The sequence below is a fragment of the Nuphar pumila genome, chromosome 14, assembly GCF_984573655.1.
Source record: "Nuphar pumila chromosome 14, dmNupPumi1.hap1.1, whole genome shotgun sequence".
NCBI classification, from domain to species: Eukaryota; Viridiplantae; Streptophyta; class Magnoliopsida; order Nymphaeales; family Nymphaeaceae; genus Nuphar; species Nuphar pumila.
The window spans coordinates 15959942-15982616 of NC_143262.1; the positions used below are offsets into that span (position 1 = coordinate 15959942).

General features: G+C 40.8%; 1 protein-coding gene across 1 annotated transcript; it reads left to right on the forward strand.

The window, feature by feature from the left end:
* On the forward strand, nucleotides 1–5003 carry LOC149816493 (uncharacterized). Its single transcript, XM_089987676.1, has 2 exons — nucleotides 1–165; nucleotides 4213–5003. The coding sequence occupies exons 1-2, from the start codon at nucleotides 93–95 to the stop codon at nucleotides 4806–4808; spliced, it is 669 nt and encodes a 222-aa protein (XP_089843802.1). The 5' UTR covers nucleotides 1–92; the 3' UTR covers nucleotides 4809–5003.
* Nucleotides 5004–22675: the final 17672 nt, after the last annotated feature.

A 22675-nucleotide genomic window follows, 5' to 3' on the forward strand; every position in this document is an offset into this window, starting at 1 on the left:
CAACCGGACGGCAGAGAGAGAGAGAGAGAGTAATATCAGTGTGGAGGAGGAGAAGAGAAGGCTGTAGATCCACCAACCGCTCGCAGGCAGCAATGGCGATCCTCTCCTTGAAGTGGCTTCTCGTAGCAGCCCTCTTGGTCGCTTCATCTTCCGCAGACAGCACCAGTGAGTCCCTTTCTTCTTTTTCTTCACTCACATTGTTCTCATTTCCCCCTCTCGCTTTGTTGATTCGGCGTTTCTTTCTTTCTATCTTCATTTTCTTGCTCTTTTCTTGGGATTTTTTGGTGGATCCGAGAAAGTGGTAGTCTTCTATTAGAGTTTTGGAAGCGATTCGGATGCAGTTCTTCACCTGCATTGACATTCTACACTTGATTCTTATGGGGAACGCAGAATAGATATTCCACTCTCAAAACATGCACTCATACACGCACAAGTTCGTAGCACTTTATACAATTTGGCACGACATACCTGCATTCCTGTCGATCTGCATATAATTTTTTACCAACCATAATGCGGAAGCCTGATCTACGATTCCAAACTTCCTGATCTATGAAATCTTCCGGTTTTTTCTTTTTTGTCAGCCTAATAGGTTTGAGAATCACAAAAAAGAATGCCACTTTTTTTTATGACAAGGAACCTGCTAGGAACATAAAAAAAAAACACATTTAGAAACCAAGTTTTTGTGGTTTAGAAATGGTGATAACTTTGACCTGAATGATATAGAAAAAATACCCTATCTCATGAAGATAGTATTGTCAATCTGTTCTTGTTACCTTTTTGTTCTCTAAACACACAGTGGAACGCTGAGTAAAGAAAGTGTGGTGGTTTATCTGGAGCTAAAATGTTCCCTTTGTTGTTGAGAAATTTCTGAGAATGATGTTTGGGACATAGTTACTGATCTAGCATGAATTTATATTGGATCAATTCCAGCTGGATTTAAGTGTCATTCTACTGTGTATAGGTGGAAACTAGCTGATCTTTTCTACTATTCCTTTCTCTGGTTAATGCTGTTATATGTTTTCCTTTTATCCTTTTTTATTCTTGTATGGCTTCATCTATTTGCAGAAACACAAGATAAAATATATAATTATATCCATCTCATTGCATTTTTTGAAAGGAAAACAAAAAGATTGATGGGGTTTTTTAAATAATGAGAAATAAAAGATTAGCAGAAGTAAATTTTGGTTGAAATCCAGTAATAACATGCTTTTATAATCAGGTCCATCAATAACAGGTTGGAGTTTGAAAAAAGAACACTCTAGTAGATGTTCCAGTGAATAATAAGAGCAAGTAAAACTTAAGAAAAACTCTACAAAATAGTAGTAGCCTGACTACTGCATGAAGACCATGTTGAAATGGAAATAAGCCACTATAGTTCTGCAATGTCTAGTTACATTGATGATTCTTTAAGAAACATTATGAAACCCTGTTTTGGTTTGGGTCACATTGTCAAGTGATGAATCTTAGTGATTTGTTTAACGGGTAAGATCATGATGTCTTTCTTACATAATCAGTGCACCATGTTTTCCCTATTTCGCAGGTAAAAACTTTTTTGAATTTCATATAATGAATATATTGCTATTATTATCATTTATTTGCTGCAGAAAATTTGTTACTATTCTTGTTTGTTAGGAGAAGAAATCTAATGATTGGTATGGGTATAGATTCTACAATATCCTCCCTAACTGCATGAAAGCAATAACATCTTCCATCTCCAAAGCTCGGATGCTTTCTTTATATGCCGAAACACTAGTGGCACCATCATGGCATTAATTAACATATGACTGATGGATTTCACACTAATGGAGCTCAGTTGATCAAGAAGAACATGACATTGCTAGTCTTACATTCACCAAGTGCACTAGGACGAGGATTACTATAATCCAAGTGACATTTGTCTATCCATTGACAACTTAAGGCACTGCATCTTGGAGAGCTTTTATTGTTAGTTTTGTTTAACAAGAAAATCCATAAAATCAAAGGAAGAAAATCAATTTTCTGCAGGAATCTCAAGTTTGGATCTTTGTTAGTGTTTCTTCTTTTTCCTGTTCCATTTTTGTTTCTTCTGGTTTTCTTTTCTTCAAATGCAAAATCTGGGCTGTGTGGCATATTGAAACCCTTCTCCCCCACCCTGCCTTAACCACACCATTGTACTTAAATAGTGATGGTTCTGATTGCAATTGTTACATTTTTTTATTTTGGGCTGTGACTATGGCTTGACTGGCTATGCCAGAAAAATATGGTCTTTTTGGTTCAAAACTCCAATACTTCTGTCCAAACACATGTAAGTGCTTGGGCACTTCATGACCCATGACCTCTTGAAGAAAACCATTCATCAATCTCTAAGGTACTTGAGTGATGAGCTTAAAGAGATGTAAATATCAAGCAAAGACAACCATCTAAAAGTAAAGCTAATCTCTATCATTGATCTTGAAGAGATCACATCTCATAACGAGAGCCATCTAAAATCAAAATACCACAATTGATCTCAAATAGATATGTCGCTAGTGTAAAGGAGGTGGATCAATCCCACAATTGATTCCACAATGACATAAGGCTCTCACACTTGCTAGCAGATTATTCAAAATAATGGTCAACAAAGCCCAAGTATGCCACATGATTCTGTCCTGAAATGCAGCATGTATGCATCATCAAATTACTGAATGTGCATCTGGACATTTCTTCCTCTGTTTACAGGTGTATCAGCAGTCAAATTGGGCTTCTATTTACTAGGCACAACTTTGGATTTATAATCATGGATAGCAAATGTTTGGAAAAGTCAACCTGAACATCTTTCCTTGGAGAATCCAACTGATTAACTTAGACAGTCTCTTATGATCGTAATGTGCAAAATGTAGCAGGCCTTTTGTGCATTTAGAGGACGACCTTTCTTTTGTTTTTCTAAAATATAAGCTAATACTGCTGCATGCGGCAAGCAAAGGATTAATCTATAACAGCATATGGATGAGGCTCTTTCTGTTAAGGAAATGTGGTTGTAGAAAAGATTCATAGAGGCGGCATTGTAAATTAATAAAATGTAAAATAAATTTATCATATCTTCATCTCCAAACTTTTCAAAGCCATAATGTACTTAACAAACTTGGGATTTTACAATCGTTGCTAGGAGGATCTATCATATATATGGGCAGAAAGTGTAACCAAAATACTAGTAATCAGTAGGTCGATCAAGCAATCCTCCCAACACATACATTCAATAAATTATCCAGTAGTTCTACAAAAACACTAGCTTTAAATCGGCTTCTGGAGAAATTTCCCAGTAAAATAAATGGTGTTTTACTGTTGCTTGATTTATACATCTTCATATATTTGTAATCATGTGGTGGTTTTAAAAACTTAGCCTATATATTAATCTCTTTTGTGCTTCTGATTGACTTGAGATCCCAAAAATAAGGCTTAAATTGAAAAGAAGTGTTTCTCTGGTTACGGGTCTTGGATCTGAAGATCCAGACCCGTGACACCCAATTTCTCATTAATGGCATTGTGTAATATTGATTATTGTAAAAAGGGTATTCTAGTACCCTAATTTTGTTTGTAATCTCATGTTAATATAAAGTAATACACAGCAGCAGCCGACCCATGTACAGCAGGGTATCGGTTTTCTCCCAAACCTCTTTCTCTCTTCCTCTACCTCTCTTTGTTTTGCAGCTCCAACGTGGGACGGACTGAAGGTTGCAAAACTAACATAAATTTCTGCATAAAATCTTTTCTGTTGCAGTAGTGTTTAAACTAACTGGAACCGTTCATTTTCATTTCATGGTCATGTTTATGTCTTTTAAGCTTTCTTTAATCACCTATGCAAGTGACCCTGACAATTTTCTTGCATTACTGGGAATACAGAAATATGGGTAAACAATTGGAAGTTGTTTATTGTGGCATAAATTCTCGACTTCATCTTTTTCCCTTTAGCAAATTTGTGTCTCACCTACGAAAATGTCACAAACATTTATCCTGTGGACAAAAAATACCTACACAGACATGCCAAAGGGAAAAAAATAAAAGGAAATACTGCTTCAGTTAACGGGTAGTATTCTATTTTTAGGTCCATTCCCATTGTATGATGATCTGTCATGTATTCTACCAATGATCTCTGAAAGTACTAATATGTCCCTGATCCATCATGCATATATTTCACCTGTTTTTTCAAGATTCATAACTAAAGCTTCTCCATCTGTGTGTGTGTGCATTCAACAGGCAACCCTGCTGATGAGCTGGTCGCTGTGCTGAACAGAAACCGCACTGCTCACAATTCAACTTCACTCTATGACAATCCTGGCCTTGGCTGCATTGCTTTGCAGTACATAAAAGCCTACCAGGGCCAATGTGGTGAAGTGTCAGGTCTTGATGCCAAGAAGCCTGCAGATTCTGATTTTGCACAAGTCTTTGCACCCAACTGTGGGGTTGATGCATCCACACTGGGCTCCATTACCGGACGTCTAATTGGTTGCCAAACCAAATATGTCCATGCTCTTGAAGCTTTTTCTGAAATTTTGGTAAAAGATGCACGTGGCTTGTCCATTGTTTATGACAAGAACCACACTGAGTTGGGTGCTGGAGTGAGTGGGACAGATGGTGGGTCACCATATTTCTGGTGCATTTTGTTCAGCAGCGAGAAAAAGAATAGCAGCTTTGTGTTGCCGGGAGGCACAGCCAAAATTCAGAGGCCTGGGTGCTACAGTGGCACCAATGACTCGTGCAGTGGTGCATCAAGGCGTACAGCAGTTGGAAGTGTCATTCTGAGTGGTGTTCTTCTTGCATTGGGCGTTGCATCTCTTCTTTTGGTTGTATGATTTGACCGATTTTGAGGGCTTGAGGTTTTCTGTATCGTGAATGTTGTTCTGTTGCATGTTTGAGAATTGTTTGATACTGTTCTGTTTCATCAATTTTTGTTTTGTGAGAGCGTCAGTAAATATTTCATCTGCTTTTTCTTTCTGTGCATGCATGTGCACAAAAATATCAAGAATGCATGTGCTTCCTGATCTTTAGATATTTGTGCAAGCTTTGTTGCTACAGTTGAAGTCTAGCCAAGTCACAGGCTCAGAGCCTTGAGTATTTGCATATCAAACTGAATGGATTCATCTTACATTGATAGGACTCAAGTGTAAACATTTGGTGCTCGAGTGGAATCTGCTACTTAGTTCCAGTTCAAAAGTAGATGGAGTCATAGCTCAGCTCGTATTCTTTCTGCTGAATGTAGATATGGAGTGGATGCACATGGAATTGTGTGCTTGCTTTGTTATTGAAAATGTACAAAATTCTGTCAAAGTCGGCAACTTTCTCTTGAAAATCTGAGAAGCTATATTTTATTTATAATGGGCACACACACACGTTGAACCTTACAAGTCAGATGGATCAAAAATCACCTTGATACGAACTTGTGATTTCCCATATTTACTTGAATTTAGCATTCTTTAACGTTTAAATATGTTTTTAACTTATTGGTATTTAAAACAATATTCATGGACCAAAAAGATGCAAGTTAAGAAGGTACAATCTAAAACTACTACTTTTGACATTTCAAACTTTCTACCCATCATATCTGAATGATGCAACAAAACTTTCAGCTTTAATATTTTATTTATTGCAGATTGTACCCTCAACTTTAAATTCAAGTTGCAGTTGATTATGATCAGTTTTGCTTATTAGATAATTATTATTATATACAGAGGCGATCATATGTGCTTTTTTAAAGTCGTTTTTTTATCAGGATTTGAATTGGATCCAGTTTGATATCAGATTGGGCTTGCTATAGAATATTTCAACCCAAATCTGACCCAAAACTTAAAGGACGGCTTTTTGAGCTTGTTCCCAGCCAATGGTGACTCAGAATCTGTTTCTAAATCGAACTGGTTTTTCAAAAGAAAAAAAGACTGAATTGATCGAAACCAAATGTGTTCCAACTATTGAGTTTGTCCCCAGCCACGTTTTATAATCTGGATCATCAGGCATGATTCAGGCCTGGGTCTGATTGACCTGTATCTTTTTAGACCCAGGTTTGGACTTGGGTCAAAGCAACCAAGATCTGAATCAGACCTGCACCTATCTTGGCCCAGGTTAGAGTCAGACCTTGGTCAAAGGAAACTTAGGTTATATATATATATATATATATATATATATATATATATATATATATATATATATATATATATATATATATATATATAGGTAGGGTTTGCTACCCTCGTAGGTAAAGAACCCCCTAGTGAAAAAATGTAATATTTTTTTATTTTTTCAGTTTTTTTTTGCACATCTGACCCTCTAAGTCCAGATGTGATCTACATAAACAGTTGGTTCTTGTTTTCCTTAGGTACATCTCAGATTTTACGATGGTTGAAAAATCAACAGCCTACAATGTACCAAAATTTCAAGGAAGCAGATCAGGTCATGCTGAACATGAGAGTTTTTGCTCATGCCGACATCGTAGCCGTCTGTTTGCATTTTGGATGAATGCCACATGGTTTTGTTGACTTTTGAGCTTTTTAAAATGCAAATCGGATGGCCACGATGCATGAGAAAAAACGCTCATGTTCAGCATGACCTGATCTGCTTCCAAATTTCAAACCTTAAGAAAACATATTTTTATATAAAAAGAACTATGATCCAAGGTTGATTCCTATTATTTTGACCATGATGAACATCCAGATTTGGTCAAAACAACTTTCCCTATAAGTTCCAACTAAGGGGTTCCTTACCCACGAGGGTAGTGATATATATATGGAAAAGCTATGTACCGTGATAGCATTCGGTGGTACACAATCTTGTTTGTATAGATCTAACCATCAAATAGTAAATCTATTAAAAGAGTTGTTTTTTGAAAGGTTTTATCATGTATAATACACCATAAGATTTTTTTTTTAGAAAGTTGAAAATCAATTGCTCACAATTAATGAAAATAAGGATGATTTGAAAAAGATATAAAACATCATATATTTGAGTCAACTTTAACACATAAAAATAATAAATAAAATATATTAAACATGATCCAATGGTAAGATTTCTCTTTTGGAGCTTAGATGTTCCTAAAAAGTGTGAACCACCATAGAAGCACCCTATATATATATATATATATATATATATATATATATATATATATATATATATATATATATATATATATATATATATAGAGAGAGAGAGAGAGAGAGAGGAGTAGCTGAGCCAACCCTTGTCAATGCACATGCGCTCTCCATTGTGGGTGATGGATGGCATTGAAGCACTTTGTGTGCGTGTCACGCATAAGTAGCCTCTAAAGATCATTCAGCAGAAAAAAATTAATGAGCAACGTCCATCGAGCAGGAGTTGGCACCTAGTGCCGTTGTCAGCTATACACTCTCTCTCTGTATATGGCCCTAATCACACTGTCATGAGGCCTGCTTTCTGGAACGACTTAAATAGGATCGTCATCTCAAACGTGGAGTATCATTTTCTTATGGGGGACTTTAATTGCCTTTTGTCTATTCAGAATTCTAATAACCTCGTTCTTCTCAATCCATCTATGCGAGGTTTTCAAGATTTTGTTCATCAGCACCACATTTACTTAATTCCTTTTATTGAGGAGCGTTACTCTTGGTTTAATAGGCGGATTCGCCCATGCTACAGAGTTCTTGACAAGGTTTTTGTCACTCCAAATTTGCTGGATCTCATTCCCGATATCAAGTGTGTCTTGTTGGCTCCCTCTATCTTGGACCATGGTTAGTTAATCACTATTTGGAAGGATGGTTTTAAATACGCCAGGAGTTTTGTGTTTGAACAATGGTGGCTCCAGGAGCCAGACTTTCACACTATTATTTCAGACTCTTGGAACAAGCCCTCCAATGAGTAGTGGGCAGCTATTCGGTGTCATGAAAAGTTGTCTTGTCTCGCTAAGGATATCAAAGCTTTGCTCCATAATCGAGATGTGGTTAAATTTCAGCAAATGGCTACTTGGGAATAAGAGATTTCACCATTGTATCAAATTTTGTCTTTTCTGGAGTCTCTATCTGATTCACACCTACAAAGTTTGCAGTCCAGATCTATTGAGTTATCAACGCTTTTGAAGAACTGAAGGGTCAAAGAGGAAATTAGATGGAAGCAATGGGTAAGGGTGAAATGACTTGCAGCCGGAGACGGTAATACTAAATTTTTTCACTCATATGCTTCTCATCGTCAAAGGATGAATGTCGTCCCATCAATCACCATTGGGAGTGTTTCGTACCTTAATCAACACGTTATTTTAGCTGTCACTCAGTATTTTAAAGATTTATATTCTGTTTCACTTACTGTGAAGGGTGTTATTGGTCCTGTTTCTGTTGGCTCGATTCGGCAAGATCAAGCCAAAATTATGCAAATGAAGTTCTCTGAAGATGAGATTTTTAGGGTCATCAAAGGTTTGTCGAGGTGGAAAGCTCCAGGTTCTAATGGGTTTCATGTAGATTTCTTCAAAAAAAATTGGTCTTGTGTGAAGCCTGATGTTATTAACATGTTTGATGAGTTCTATCGCAACTCCAGATTGCCTATTCAAACCCACTTGGCAATTATTTCTTTATTTCCGAAAGAGGATATTGCCACTGATATCGCTAGGTTTCGCCCGATTTCTGTTATGAGTGCCCTTTATCGGATGATTGCCAAGGTGTTGGCTAATAGATTGAAGGTCACAACTCACCAAATTTTTTCAAACTCTCAGTTCGCCTTTATCCAGAATAAGAGGATTCACTATTCATTCATTTTGGCCTCTGAAGTCATTCACTCCTTACATCTTAGTGGCCAGCCCTATTTTTCTCTTAAATTAGATTTTCATAAAGCCTTTGATTTTGTGCATTGGCCCTTTTTATTTCAAATGTTATCCAATTTTGGCATTGGTCGTCATTTTTCTAGGTGGGTGAGAGAATTGGTCTCTAATGTTCATGCCATGATTAAGATTAGCAGCACTAGAGGTGGCCAGATCAAGTTAGGGCATGGATTAAGGTAAGGCTGCCCTCTCTCACCTTTGTTGTTCAATGCCATTGCTGAGGGTGTGGTGTTGCTCAAGCGTGCTGCGGAGAAGCGCCTGATAGATCCTCTAGATGTTCCAGATTTTTTGGACCATATTCTTATTTATGTTGATGATATGATTATTTTTGGGCGAACAAACGTGCAGCAGATGCTTAGATTCAAGCTTATTCTCCAGTTCTTTCTTTCTCTTTCTGGGCTTTTCCTAAATGATAGCAAATGCTTTCTTACTATGTTCAATGTTCAGTCTCCTATACTTGCAGCGGGTCAACGAATTTTTAATTGTGCAATCTCTGAGTTGCCGATGACGTATTTGGGCCTGCCGTTACAAGTGAAGCGCCTCTCTTCTTCTGCTTGGGCTCCAACTATTCAAAAAGTGAAAACAAGCTTTTTTCGTGGCAGGTGTCTTATCTCTTCATTGCTGGTCGTCTGACTTTAATCAAATATGTTCTTTCTTCTATCCCTGAATTCTTCATGTCAATGTTCGTGATGCATGTGGGCGTGAAGAAGCAGATTTGTCTTTTAATGACGGATTTTCTTTGGTCTGGGTGTCAACTTAAGAGTAAGCGTCATTTGGTTGGTTTGCAAATGGTGGTGTTACCTAGGCGTATGGCTGACTTAGGTGTTTTTGCTTCAAGACAGAGGAGTATTGTTCTTGTGGCCAAGCAATGTTGGATGGCTCATCAACCAGGTTCTCTATGTACTCATTTGCTTCATGCTAAATATGGTGCTCCTGATTTATCTCATTTTCATCATGGAACCCGGGGGTTGGCGATCTCACACTTGCGAAGCATGTGGCTGAGAGTCTTATCGTCCTTCAGAGATTAAAATGGGGATGCAGGAAATTATGATCAGTGGTTGCAATGGGCGATTACATCAAATGGTGCATTCCACACCCACAAAGTGTATAGATCGTTGCTCTCCCCAGGGGCAGATTTGTTCCCTGAGTGTGCGTTATGGAAAAAGGGCCCTTCCCTAAGATCTCGGGTCTTGGCTTGGTTAATTTTGCACGATAGGGTTCAGACTCACAATTATTTAAAGAAGTTGGGCTTTCAGTTTCCAAGTTAGTGTGTGTTGTGTGTTGGTGTGTGCTGTGTCAAGCTGTTGAATAAACTACTTTTCATTTATTCTGGTTCTGCCCAATCTTTGTGGCCCTATTTAATAGGACGTGGAGATCTCCAAACGTAATTGTCAAAGAGGAGTCTTTTGCGCTTGATCTACTTTTGGGCCCTATTGAAATTAGACGATGCAAGCGATGGAGAGACTGATCTGGAAGACATGGTTGCTTACTAATTGGTGGTTTGTTTGGATGGCACGCAATGATGCTATTTTTTGTCAAAATCCGGTCATCCTTAATAATCTTGTCCATAAAATTCTGGTTGATGTATATGTGATTCTACGTATGCATCTTAGAGACCTCTCCTTCCGTCTGAACAACGTTCACTCATCGGTGGTTTTTTCTAATCCAGCAGATCCTGGTTGAGCTTGGCTTTGTTGTTTGTTGCTAGCTGTATGTAGTTTTTTTTTTCTTTAGCTTTTATTTTTTTATATTTTAGTTTTGTTTTCTATTTTGTTCGGTTCATGGGTTCAACATTTTGTTGATCTTCATAAGTGATAATGTTGATCTTCTTTCGTCTCTCTCTCTCTCTCTCTCTCTATATATATATATATATATATATATATATATATATATATATATATATATATATAGAGAGAGAGAGAGAGAGAGAGAGAGAGAGAGAGAGTACAATTATAACAATGCCCCCAAATTTACATCCAGTTCTGTATTATATATTATGCCAACTTCCATCAATTTAAGAAGAGTAAGCCTCCTATGCATCCTCATGATCAGGAATGAGGATTCCCACCTATCGTAAGGGATTCCGGTAACTATGCACTAGACATGCCACAACAGTACTTGACAGAATCAAACCTATTCTGGCGATAACTTCATTGACTGGTGAAAATAATTTCACTGACTTCACCTATGTTCCTCTTTTTATGACCTCATTCCTTATTTCTTAATTTACTTCCTATTTGTCTTTTTATAAATATTTTCAATTATTAATGAACCTTGAGCCTTGTCTTGGTAACTTGCAATTGTACAAGTCGATTATCACCAATGAGGATAATTAAGTAATCTTCACAAAAAAAGTTTCATTCCCCAGTTCTACATTTAAAACTATGACCAATTTTTTTATGTGTACATTATTATTTACTAAAAGGCCTTTGATGGTGCAAATTAATTTAAGGATTGCACAGGCCATGGACAACCTTTATAATACATACGAGAGTTACCTTACCGGAAACACCACAGGGAGTGGGAAAGCACGTTTCTTCAAAGTGCACTTTCCATTTATGGGAAGCTCGATTCCCCTCCCTTTCTCTTGATTCCCCTGGCTTTCTCTTTTTTTTATTTTTTATTGTATTTTTATTTTTATTTTGTTTTTGTTTTTTTATGCTTCCTTCTTGTTTCTTAGGTCGCTTCCGAGATGATTCTTGGTTCGCTTCTAAGTTATCCCAAACTTTCTACTTCTTAAAATTTTGAAAGTGCCTCGCTTTCCGCTCCTGCTTCCTTGACTGGCAACTCTGATACATACATGGGTGAATACATAATCTCGAAAACAAGATAAATGGCTTTTGTGGTCTGATTGAAACTTGAAAACAAGAAATAAGGTGTAGGTGGTGTGCCAAACAAAAGAAAAGGGAATGCGTAAACCACCTCTTCAAGTCCTACAGGAGTTATGCACGGTGCGGAGGTGCAGAAATAAAAATTACCTTCTAGTCACATTTAATGGTGTGGCAGATTAACTAAAGTACTTACATTTTATTTATAATACTAAAGTAGGTGCATTAAAATATAGAAAAATCAACACATATCAACTATTTTGTATTCTTCTTAAAGTAGCCGATCCTTTTGCAGTGATAGAACTTGTGGTTGCAGGGGAACCAAAGTATTCTCAGATACCGTCATCTTGTAGATAACACTCTTGTTGAGGTGCATGTTGTCCACCGAGATAGATTGCAATTGTTTACAACCATGATGACTTAGACGGGAGTAAGACACAACCATTTGCATTTCAACAATGCCCATTAATGTCTTTTATTTTGAATAAATTTAGTTTCATAACTAAAATGCTGCAAAAAAGAGAAGTTCAAATCTCAAAAAATAAGGATATAAAGCTGGATAATAAACTAAACTCAAAGTTCATCAATAAAGAACTTCAAAATGTCTGTTGCTTTAGCACTTTATGGATTATAAAAAGGAATTTTAAAGTTGGTGATATTATCGTGCTTCTCCCCTTATTATTTATCTGTAATTAGATACAATGATAGTAAACATTCAAAAAACATGGAAAAAGATGAAATAACAATAATCAGCATAACAATTTACACATACAAAATACACTAAAAGATGGAACAAAGAAGCAGGGAAAAGAAGACTAGAACCTTGGGAATGCTCAAAGATACCAAGTACCCCAAACCCAGAAGCTATTTGTCTTCAAGGCATGTCTCCAAGAGCATCTTTCTCAGCCATAGCTCATCCTACACAGATTTTATATCATGGAGTTGAATGAGATATATATAATGGTTTCTTTCAAAACTCAAAAACAGTATAGCATAACATGCATGAAACATCATAGGCACCGTGCTGGTTGTTAACGTTAAACTAGTGAATGAGTTTATAAATGAGTTGATTCCTGTAGAAATTTCAGCAAAGATCCACATGTTTTTGGAGATGTGCATGCTGGAAGCGTGTAGAGGAGCAAGAAAGGAGCACCCCTCAAGAGAACATAGGGAGTAGAAGTGTGATACACAAGCATAATTCCGGCAAGCTTTTCAACGCATGGATCGAAGTCTCTAAATCCCTCAGTTGGACCCATGTCACATCTTCTGAGTGTAGGAGTTCTAGAACAGAACCTTCAAAAACAAAAACACACCGGTAGCCGCCATGAAAAAAAGGAGCATTGATGAAGGTGCTCGGCATTCTCCTTAGCACACCCACAATGAGCTCAGGCCATCAGGACACTTAATCCAAATTCGAAAAAGAGAAGACACCTTGGTTGCACTCATCAAGCAACCATACCTCAATTTATAGTGGAAGGAGAGTGAGGTTAATTACATACATAGCATTCATATACCCTGTATGTATGCAGAGGCAGACAGGGACGTAGCTAGGATTCATGTGAGGGGGGGGGGGGCAAACAGGGGTGTCGCAAAAAAAATTTATTTGTGTGATAGTCAGGGGTTCGGGGGCAGCACCCCCGAAAATTTTTTTTTTTTGAGATAAAATAAAAAATGGCTACAATTATTAATAAAAATCTATTTCATATGGACAAATCAAATTATTTGCTCCAGTCAGGGCTGGGCTAAAAAATGGATAAAAATCTATTTCATATGGAATCAGGGCAGGGCTAGGACTGAGCTTTTAAAAAAAAAAAAAAAATTAACTGTTTGGGGAGGCACGACTGGGCTACAGCCTAGTCCTGCCCCCCATAGCTACGCCCCTGGATGCAGAGCTGGGGGGGCAGGACTGGGCCAGTCCTGCCTCCCGAAACAGTTAAAAAATTCCATATGAACTAGATTTTTATCCATTTTTTTAGCCCAGCCCTGACTGCAGCAAATAGTTTGATTTGTCTATATGAAATAGATTTTTATTAATAATTGTAGCCATTTTTTATTTTATCTAAAAAAACGGGGGTGCTGCCCCCGAACCCCCAACTATCACACCATTTTTTTTTCTTTTTTGCTATGCCCATGTTATGTTTGCCCCCCCCCCCCCTCACATGAATCCTAGCTACGCCACTAGGGGTGGCAATTTCTGACACGACCCGCCAACCCGCCTCTTAGGCGGGTTCGGGTTGGGCTTAAGCCAACCCGTTTAATAAACGGGTCGACCCGCGTAACCCGTTTATTAAACAGGTCGGGTTCGGGTTGGGGGTATGCCAACCCGCCAACCCGGTTGACCCGTTTAATAAATGGGTTAGGCGGGTGGGTCAACCCGCCAACCCGTCTGCCCAACCCGTCAACCCGACCCGCGAACCTGAAAACCCGTTTACCCGACCCAACCCATTTATTAAATGGGTTGGCGGGTCATGTCGGGTTACCCGTTTATTAAACGGGTCGGGTTCATGTTTGCCACAGCCGACCCGTTTAATAAACGGGTCGGGTTCGGGCTGAGGTATGCTGACCCGCCAACCCGACCCGATTGCCACCCCTATACGCCACTGTATGTATGTGAACCTTTCATATGCCATATTGAATGTGACTTCACGTTCACGGTAACCCCCACCCATTAATGCCTTCATTAGTGCCTTGTGTTAAACCAGGTCAGTCAAACCCGATCCAAAATGTCCAACATTAAGTGCACTAGCAATGCTAGTAGGATAAGGATCATTTGGCTTGCTGAACTTGCCAAGCAATACAACGAAAACAAAAGAAGATGAAAATGTCCTAAATGTCCACTGAAATTCATGCAGATCATACAGCCAAAAATTGTAGAAGTGTATAACAGCCAAAAAAGAAAAAACTACAGGACATGGTTGTTTTTGTACATCTCTGGTTTACTAGTCTAGTACACTAGGATAGGATCACTCAGACTATAGGGATATGGTGCACTGGGATAAGATTATTTGAACCAAACAATCGCACAGTATGCCGGAATCCTTCACGCCAAAAATCCTTCAGGCACGGTGAGAGGGATCTTGGGACTGTGAGAGTCTGAGAGAGAAAGGTGTCAGCTTGGCTGAGACGGACCTTTTGTTAAGAAAAACTAAAACAAGTGTTAAAAAAAACCCGTCTATAAATATCGCGATATTTTTGAGATATATTATCACAAAGATAAAACCGTAAGATTTTGTAAATATCGCTAGAAAATAATGCTTTTAACTTCTATAATATATATTGCGAAAAAAAAAAGCAAGATTTTTTCATAAATCTCGTGATATTTGTAGGTTTAGGAATATGATGACTTTATCCACCTTGAGCCTTTTAGCGAATTGGTTAGGCACCTAACATTTGGTATCAGCACCACCATCACATTTCATATCAGAACGAAACTACCTAGGAAAAGGAGTACCTGAACCAGAATGAAAAAGGCTAACTGGAGTTAGAGGTGGGCAATGGGTCGCCAGCTCACCACGGGTCCATCTTGGGCCTATAAATTATGTCCAAGCTCAGCCCGAATCAGGCTTTTACCCGAGCCTGGCCCAAACCGGACCAACATGGGTTGGCCCATGGCTTGGCTCATCCCGTGTATATATATCATAAAAATATATATTTTATATATAATATAATAGGTTCGGCCTGGTGTGAGGCAAGCCATGGGCTGGGGTTTTCCCAACGAGCCGGCCCATACTGGGCTTTAGGCCCGGCTCGTCATTGACAGGCAGGGCCATTGACCAGGCCGGCCTTTTGCCCACCCTTACCTATAGTTAAGGCTAGAGTGAAAGTCGTCCTCGAGTGCTCTGTCGAGTACGTCGGCTGCAAAGCATGGTGGTTTTTTTTTATCCCGGTGGTTTAAGAACTTATCTTTAATCACCCTACGGTCTTTTGATGTAATAGTTAGGCACCTAACAAAAACCCTTACACTATGCTGCCGAGAGGGTGTTGCCTGTTCTCTTCCAAACACGCACTACAGTGCGTGTTCGAGAGTTTTTTGAACACCACGCGGTGCTCAATCGGGACCCTAAACATGCATTGTAGCTATAGTGCGGAGGGGAGTGGGGCATATAACGTGCCCCCACACTATGCCCGACTCAAAATAGAAAACCTGCCTATGTAAAATTACAACCACAACAATCAAACCCATCGTACCGAAAATATCACAATGCTCCAGCATGTGAAACATTATTGGAATAGAATGGACCTTTGCTGAAATCCAGCAAAATACATGCAATCGAATGAACAGAAATTCGCCAAAACACCAAAAAAAGGAACCATCAGAATGGCGAGGGTGAGCAACGATAACACCCATGATCTCGAATACAAACAAACCAATAACAGTCGGCCAAAAACCACTGAATCAATTCGTGAAAAGAAACCTGCAATGGATTTACCTTATTACATATATATATATATATATATATATATATATATATATATTAAAGGTAAGCTGGGATTAGGCAGACCCCTGCCAGTTATACAACGATACCATTAAAATTTGAAGTTGCAACGTCCCAACACATGACATGCACTAGCTGCTCCTACCAGACAAGCGGAGCCCCCATTGGTTATGGATTTACTAATAATACTACAGGAAGTCCCAAAAGTTCTTGAAGATCAGCAACCAATCAGCAAATCATGAATCTTTCAAGTTCCCTATTCAAGAAACTTGTTGCCGCTCAAGGAGTATGTTGGGAGAGGTGTTCAACTCAACCAGGTATGGATGTGGATGCCATCAACATCGATGGCACTGAATCGAAACCCCAAGCTATACTGACGATACCTTCCTTTCTTTAAGGAAACTCAGTGTCTGGCCTTGCCGTTTGGGACTCGATCCGTCTCTCACAGAGTATGTTGGGAGTGGTATTCAACTAGGAATACACAACGAGCGGGCCTAGAACGTGCTTGACCTGTTTAAGCTTGTTTCAAACTGGTTCGAAAAATAAATGAGCTGAGCTTGAACAAGGGTTCAAGCTCGATACATCTAGGACAAGTAGTCCAACTCAGATAAACTTGGTAAGCCCAATTAAGCTCAGCTCACATAGTTGTGTAAAGAAACTAACTTTTATATACGTATGATCTTTGTTTATAATGTGAACACAAAGAGCGGTCTTACCTTTAACGGGTAAGTTGTTGGTCACCTTTGAAAATGGCGTGGGTTCTCAAACCCCCACCACTTTCCTCTCTTTCACTTTTTAACACAAATTTTAAAACCTTTAAAAACATTTTTAAATTAAAGGTGTTCAGCTCGCTCGAGCTCGACTCAGGCCAATCTCAGGCCAGATTTTCTTTTTGAGCCAAGCCAAGCCAGCCCAGCCCGAGCTTAGATGGTGTGCATCCCTATCTTCAACTCAAAGTATGGATGTCTCAACATCGATGGCGGTGAAAGCAAAATCTAGGAAAATCGAGAGGGAGAAGGGACATTTTAGGTTGCAGAGTGGCCAGAATTTGAGGATTCAATGCGTTTTTATCTGTGTGTGTGTGTGTGTGTGTGTGTGTGTGTGTGAGAGAGAGAGAGAGAGAGGCTATGGACCCGATGAGTTTGGGTCTAATCCGACCCTAAGGAGGGCTCAAGATATAGTCCCAAATATCGGCAATTTAAGGATGGTAAAAACACAATATTTTCAAAAGATCTCGTTTTTTAACTCAATATTAATCTTCAATTGATAAAAATGTATACATTATTTGTCTTTAAAATTTCAAGTATTATTTTACGATTTATATATACTATTTTTTCTCAATGTTTTCTTGAGAAAAATTTGCCTATATTTTGAAAATATCAACAGTTATAAAGATGGTAAAAACACAGTATTTTCAAAATATATATCATGATTTTAACCGAATATTAAATTTTAATTATAAAAACTATATATTATTTGTCTTTTTAAATTTCATGTATATATTTTACAATTTATATATACCACTATTTTCCCAATATTTTTTCATGAGAAAAAAAAACTTGCTTTTTCTTACCAATGTTCCCAAGAATGATATTTTGGATCATGGTCGATCCTAGTCCAAATATTTATATTGTTTTTTGAGCAATTAATCCAATATCACCAAATATCTTTTATCTGGTGAAAAGAAGTTAAAACAAACATTTTAATGTAGAGTTTAATAATTTAAAAGGGATTGAATTTGAACCATATATATATATAATGGCAAAAAATATTAATCCAAATCTGATTTTGGATGTGACAAAAATCTGATCACATAAGTTCAAATCCAACGTCAACCATCAAAGTTAGATTAATAAACTTCCTACTAGATCCAATTTTTTATGCCAACTTTAATTTAAAATTGAATCCATACTTTGAAAGATTAAGAGATTCTCGATCGTTTGCAAGTCGATGGTCTTTTCCTTAGCCAAGGATCGACCTCATCAGGAATTTTGACTTCTTGTTTTTGTCTTTGACGTGTAATATGATGCACCTTGAACGTGATCCAATAAAAAAGTTGAGTTTGATGATATTTAGATAGGGATGTAAACGGGTAGGGTTTGGTTCAGACCCAGTTGAACCCTAATTTTCGGGTATGGTATCGGATCTGAACTTGGGTCTAATTGGACTCATCATAAGAGAAACCATAGGCCAGAGTCGATATGAACTACATGAACCAGACCCAGGTAGGCTTTGACATGAAACATTTGAAACATGCAAATGATAGCAACAGTTTCTCTCTCTCTCTCTCTCTCTCTCTCTCTCTCTCTCTCTCTCTCTCTCTCTCTCTCTCTCTCTCGCGCGCGCGCGGGGGGGGGCATGCTTCCCATCTCTCCCACCATGTCGCTCGGAGATCTCTCTCCCACACCCATCTCTCCCACCTTGTCGCCCTGATCTCTCTCTCTCTCTGGGATGGGTTTCACATGATTTTTCTGCCTGGCCCCATGCCCCCCCTTCTTTTGGGGCTTATGCCCTCATTCTCTCTGCATTCCAACAAGTTGGCCCTTTCCTCGATCCAAGAGGCTTTTAATGAATGGGGGCTCGCTTTCGCCTTGCGTCGCCAAGGCATCCTTGTTGTCCTCCCGTTTCGCCTATCTTTTCGTTTGTTCCTTTCCCTCTCGGAGGTGTTTGATTCCTGTCTGGCCTCCGGTTCGTTGTTTCCTCATGACATCCGTCGCTTCATGTGGGCCGTCAGGGTGGAACCACTTCAGGCTTGCTCTGTTGGTGCTCTTCTCCGGGCCCCATTTTTCTACCATTGCTCTCCGCGGTTGAGCGGCTCTCGCATATGGCAGGAGGTTTCGCCTTCCTGGCAACGGTCTTTTTCAAGGAGCATTTTTGGTTTGTGTCTTCTCCAAGCTCAACCGGGTGACTGGTGGTGTGCCGCTTGTTTGGCGCTCAATTTTTGCAAATGTTGTGCCTGCCTTCATTGTGCTTCGCCCTTCCGTTCCAGGTGCCACTAGGTATGCAGGCGCTCTGGTGATTTTGGCTCTCCTCCTCCTTGCGAGCGGGATCCGTCCAAGGTTAAGATCCCACGGTGCAAGGCCTCCTTCTCGCCTTGGGTGAGGATCGCCAAGCTGCTGGATCCTTCCTCTTCAATCCTGGCAATCAAGATTGGGTCATCTTGGGTGCCAACCCTTTCGATGTCGTTCATGGGTAAGCGCTTCCTGCTTGTTTTGGGTCGTGTCCGGCCCGGTGATCCTCTCACCCAATTTGCCATGTTTGGATCATGCGACGCCTTGCCTTTCTCAGCCCTCTTGAGTGTTGCTGCCAGCTTTTTGGGGCCTCCTTTTAGTGTTGATTGCAAGTCTGGGAGGTCGTTTATGTGCTCGGTGGGTTTTGAGGGTGTTATGATTTCCCCTAGTTAGCATTTTTTATCTTCACCTACCCCTTTTTCTGCTTCCTGAGGCATTTTTGAGGCCAAGGAAATGGCGGGCTGCCCCTTCGCTTTTCCTCGTCCTCGTGCTCATTGTCCTTGCCTTGGGAGGGTGCGTGGGTTTATCGATGCTCGACGCTGCCTTTGGCCTTTGTGGCACCTTTTTCGATCGTTGCTAGGTTCTCATGTCAAGTTGAGATCTCCAAGGGGTCATGGGTCGCGATCTGCTCGCCTTTCAAGGCTATATCACTTGTGGGTCCTGTTTTCCACGGTGGTACTCATTATCGTGCACCGACTTATCTGCCGCATCTTCCTATACGACCTATCTTGGGGCCTGCATGCAACATTTATCTGCCCCTGTCAGTTCCCATGCTGCTTTCCTCTACTATTGTCTATCAGTTGATGAGCACAGTAGCCGATGTTGATTGTCGTCTTTGAGAGACACCCCGAGTCGCTTGGGATGTTGGGGCTTGTATGGGTGGTGGTGTTCACAGCTCTTTTCCTTTTATTCTTCCCCCTCTCGATGACCTTTCTCGATGCGTCGGGCTCGATTGCGGTGAGGCTGACGGTGTTATCAGGTCTGTTATGCCTCGATCTCGCCCCCCTTGGTATTGGGGGGCTCACAGGCTGTTCAATCGGTGCACTGCATCCTTGTCGTTAGTCTTGGTGGTCTCTACCCCGGTGGTGTCGAGGGCTCTGGGCTTTGGCGTCTTGGTGGCTCCTAGGGCTCTAGGATTTGGTGTCTCTCCTATTCTCGAGGTTTGCTCAGATCGGGTGTGCTTGCTTCGGCTGCCATCTCAGTTCTCAATGGGTTTAGTATCTGCGAGGGTATCTAATTTGTGTCTGCTTGGTGATTTGGCATCGCCTTGTATACGTTGCTTGCTCAAAGAGGGTCCCTCATTCATGGTGTTGTCTATCAGTGATCATTGTTGCTCCTCTCCGTTATGTCGGATTTCATGCAGTTTCATCCTTCCTTCCCCTTTCTTCGCGGTTGTCGGGTCATGCTCATCATTTTCTGCGTTGCATCCTTTCGGAGAGTCGGGTTTTGTTGGGCAGGATATCTCTCACGTTCAACCATCATCTTTGGTGGTCGATCCGTATTCCCAGTGCAGCCATCTATCTTCCTACTTGGGTTGTTCAGTGGGCGTAGTAACTTGGCGTCTTCATCTCTCGCTCTCTCAATCGCAGATTCGCAACATCTCTATCCTGACGAGGGAGTCATTCACTGATATCGTCGAGGATTTGCCTTTGGTGGACGTTGATGCCTCTGATCCCCCTTCTGTCTCCTTGCCTTCCTCGTCTGCGATCAGGGGGATTTCTCCATCGGAGCGGGATGGCACCTCCCTTAAGGGTCGACGATGGTCTTTGAAGTTCTCTGCATCTCAGTTTGGGGTATCTCCATGGCATTCTGCACGGATCCACTCTCCGCGGGGCTTTCCTGATTTTCTGACATGAAGATTTTATGTTAGAATATCAGGGGCTTGAACTGCCCTCAAAAGCGCCTGTTTCTTGCTAGTTGGATCCGGCAGGAAAACTCTGACCTTGTCGCTATTTGTGAGACCAAGATGGTGGCGGTTCCTCGCTCGGTAGTTTCTGAGATTTGGCATGACGCAGTTTCTTTCTTCAAGCCATTGTTGCTCTTTGCGGGTGGTATCCTTGTTTTGGGGAGGCCATCTCTCGAAGTCTACCAGCTTGATGAAGACGTGTTTTCACTATCCGTCGCCTTTCCTCTTCCGGTTAAGCCGGTGCCGGCAGTGGTCACCATGGTGTACGGTCCGCACCGCCAGAGTCGTCGAGAGAAATTTTAGGCGAACCTGAATAGGCTTTTTTAATCGTTCAGGGATCAACACCTCATCATTAGGGATGGCAGTGGACCGGGGGAAAGCGGGGCCCCGCCTCACCCCGTTTGGACCAGGGATGAAGGGTATGAAACGGGGATGGAGGCAGAGACGAAGGTTAAAATCCATCCCCATCCGGGGATGGAGGCGGGGATGGACGTACACTTTTCCCCACCCCGATCTCCGCCTCATCCCCACCACGACCCCATCCCTGCCACTTTTCCTCGCAATAGCCCTGCCCCGCCTCATCCCCGTTTAAACCGAGGATGAAGGACGTGAAACAAGGATGAAGGCGGGGGAGAAGGTTCAAATCCATCCCCGTCAGGGATGGAGGTTTTAATCTTGAGGCGGGGCGAGGTAGAAGACCTTGTCCCCGCTCCACCCTGCCCCACTGCCATCCCTACTCATCATGGGCGATTTCAACTGCCTGTTGTCCTCCTTTGACTCGAGTAATCTTATCTTCTGCTCGACTTCTAAGATTGGGTTCCAAAATTTCATTCAATCGAACTAACTATATTCTGTTCCGCATTGTGGTGAAGCTTTCTCTTAGTCCAATCGTCCCTCTCGCCCATGCTACCGCTTGCTTGACCGTGTGCTCGTCTACCCGGATCTACTGACCTCGCTAAATGACCTATCGTGTTGTCTTCTCCCTCCATCTGTCTCTGATCATAGTCAGTTGGTTATCCAATGGGGTTATGGATTTTCTCGTTACATCAATTTCCAATTTGAGCAATGGTGGATCAGGGAGCCAGACTTTGAGTCTGTAGTTCATCTATCGTGGTGTGGCTCGTGCACCGCAGCTAGGGTGGCTACTCGTTGCGTGGCTAAGTGCCATCGCTTGTCTCGAGAAATTAAATTGTGGCTTATCTCGAGGCATATCAACAAATTTTAGCATCTGGGGGATTGGGAGCACCAGCTACCGTCGATCCATCAGTCTCTCTCGGATTCGGCCTCCCTGTCGAACTCCAATATTGTCAACCTGAATGCTAGATTCGTAGAGCTGACTCTGCTATTACGGTCATGGTGTCTGAAAGAGGAGATTCGTTGAAGGCAGCGGTCTCGTGCTATTTGACTTAAAGCGGGTGACGAAAATACACATTTTTTCTATTTCGTTGCCTCTCATAGGCATCGGAGAGAGGCCATTCCTTCCATCTACATTGAAGGTGTCTACCATTCTGGGGATCAGGTTCTCCCAGCGGTGACCGATTTCTTCATCAAGCTTTATGCTGGTAATACTTCGACCGATGGGTCGATGGGTACAAACTTTGTTCATTGCATCAACCACGCGTTATCCAAGTCTTTGCAGGTGTCCTTTTCTGAAGATGAAATCTTTGCAGTAGTAATAGCTTTGTCCGGTTGGAAAGCCCCAGGTTTTG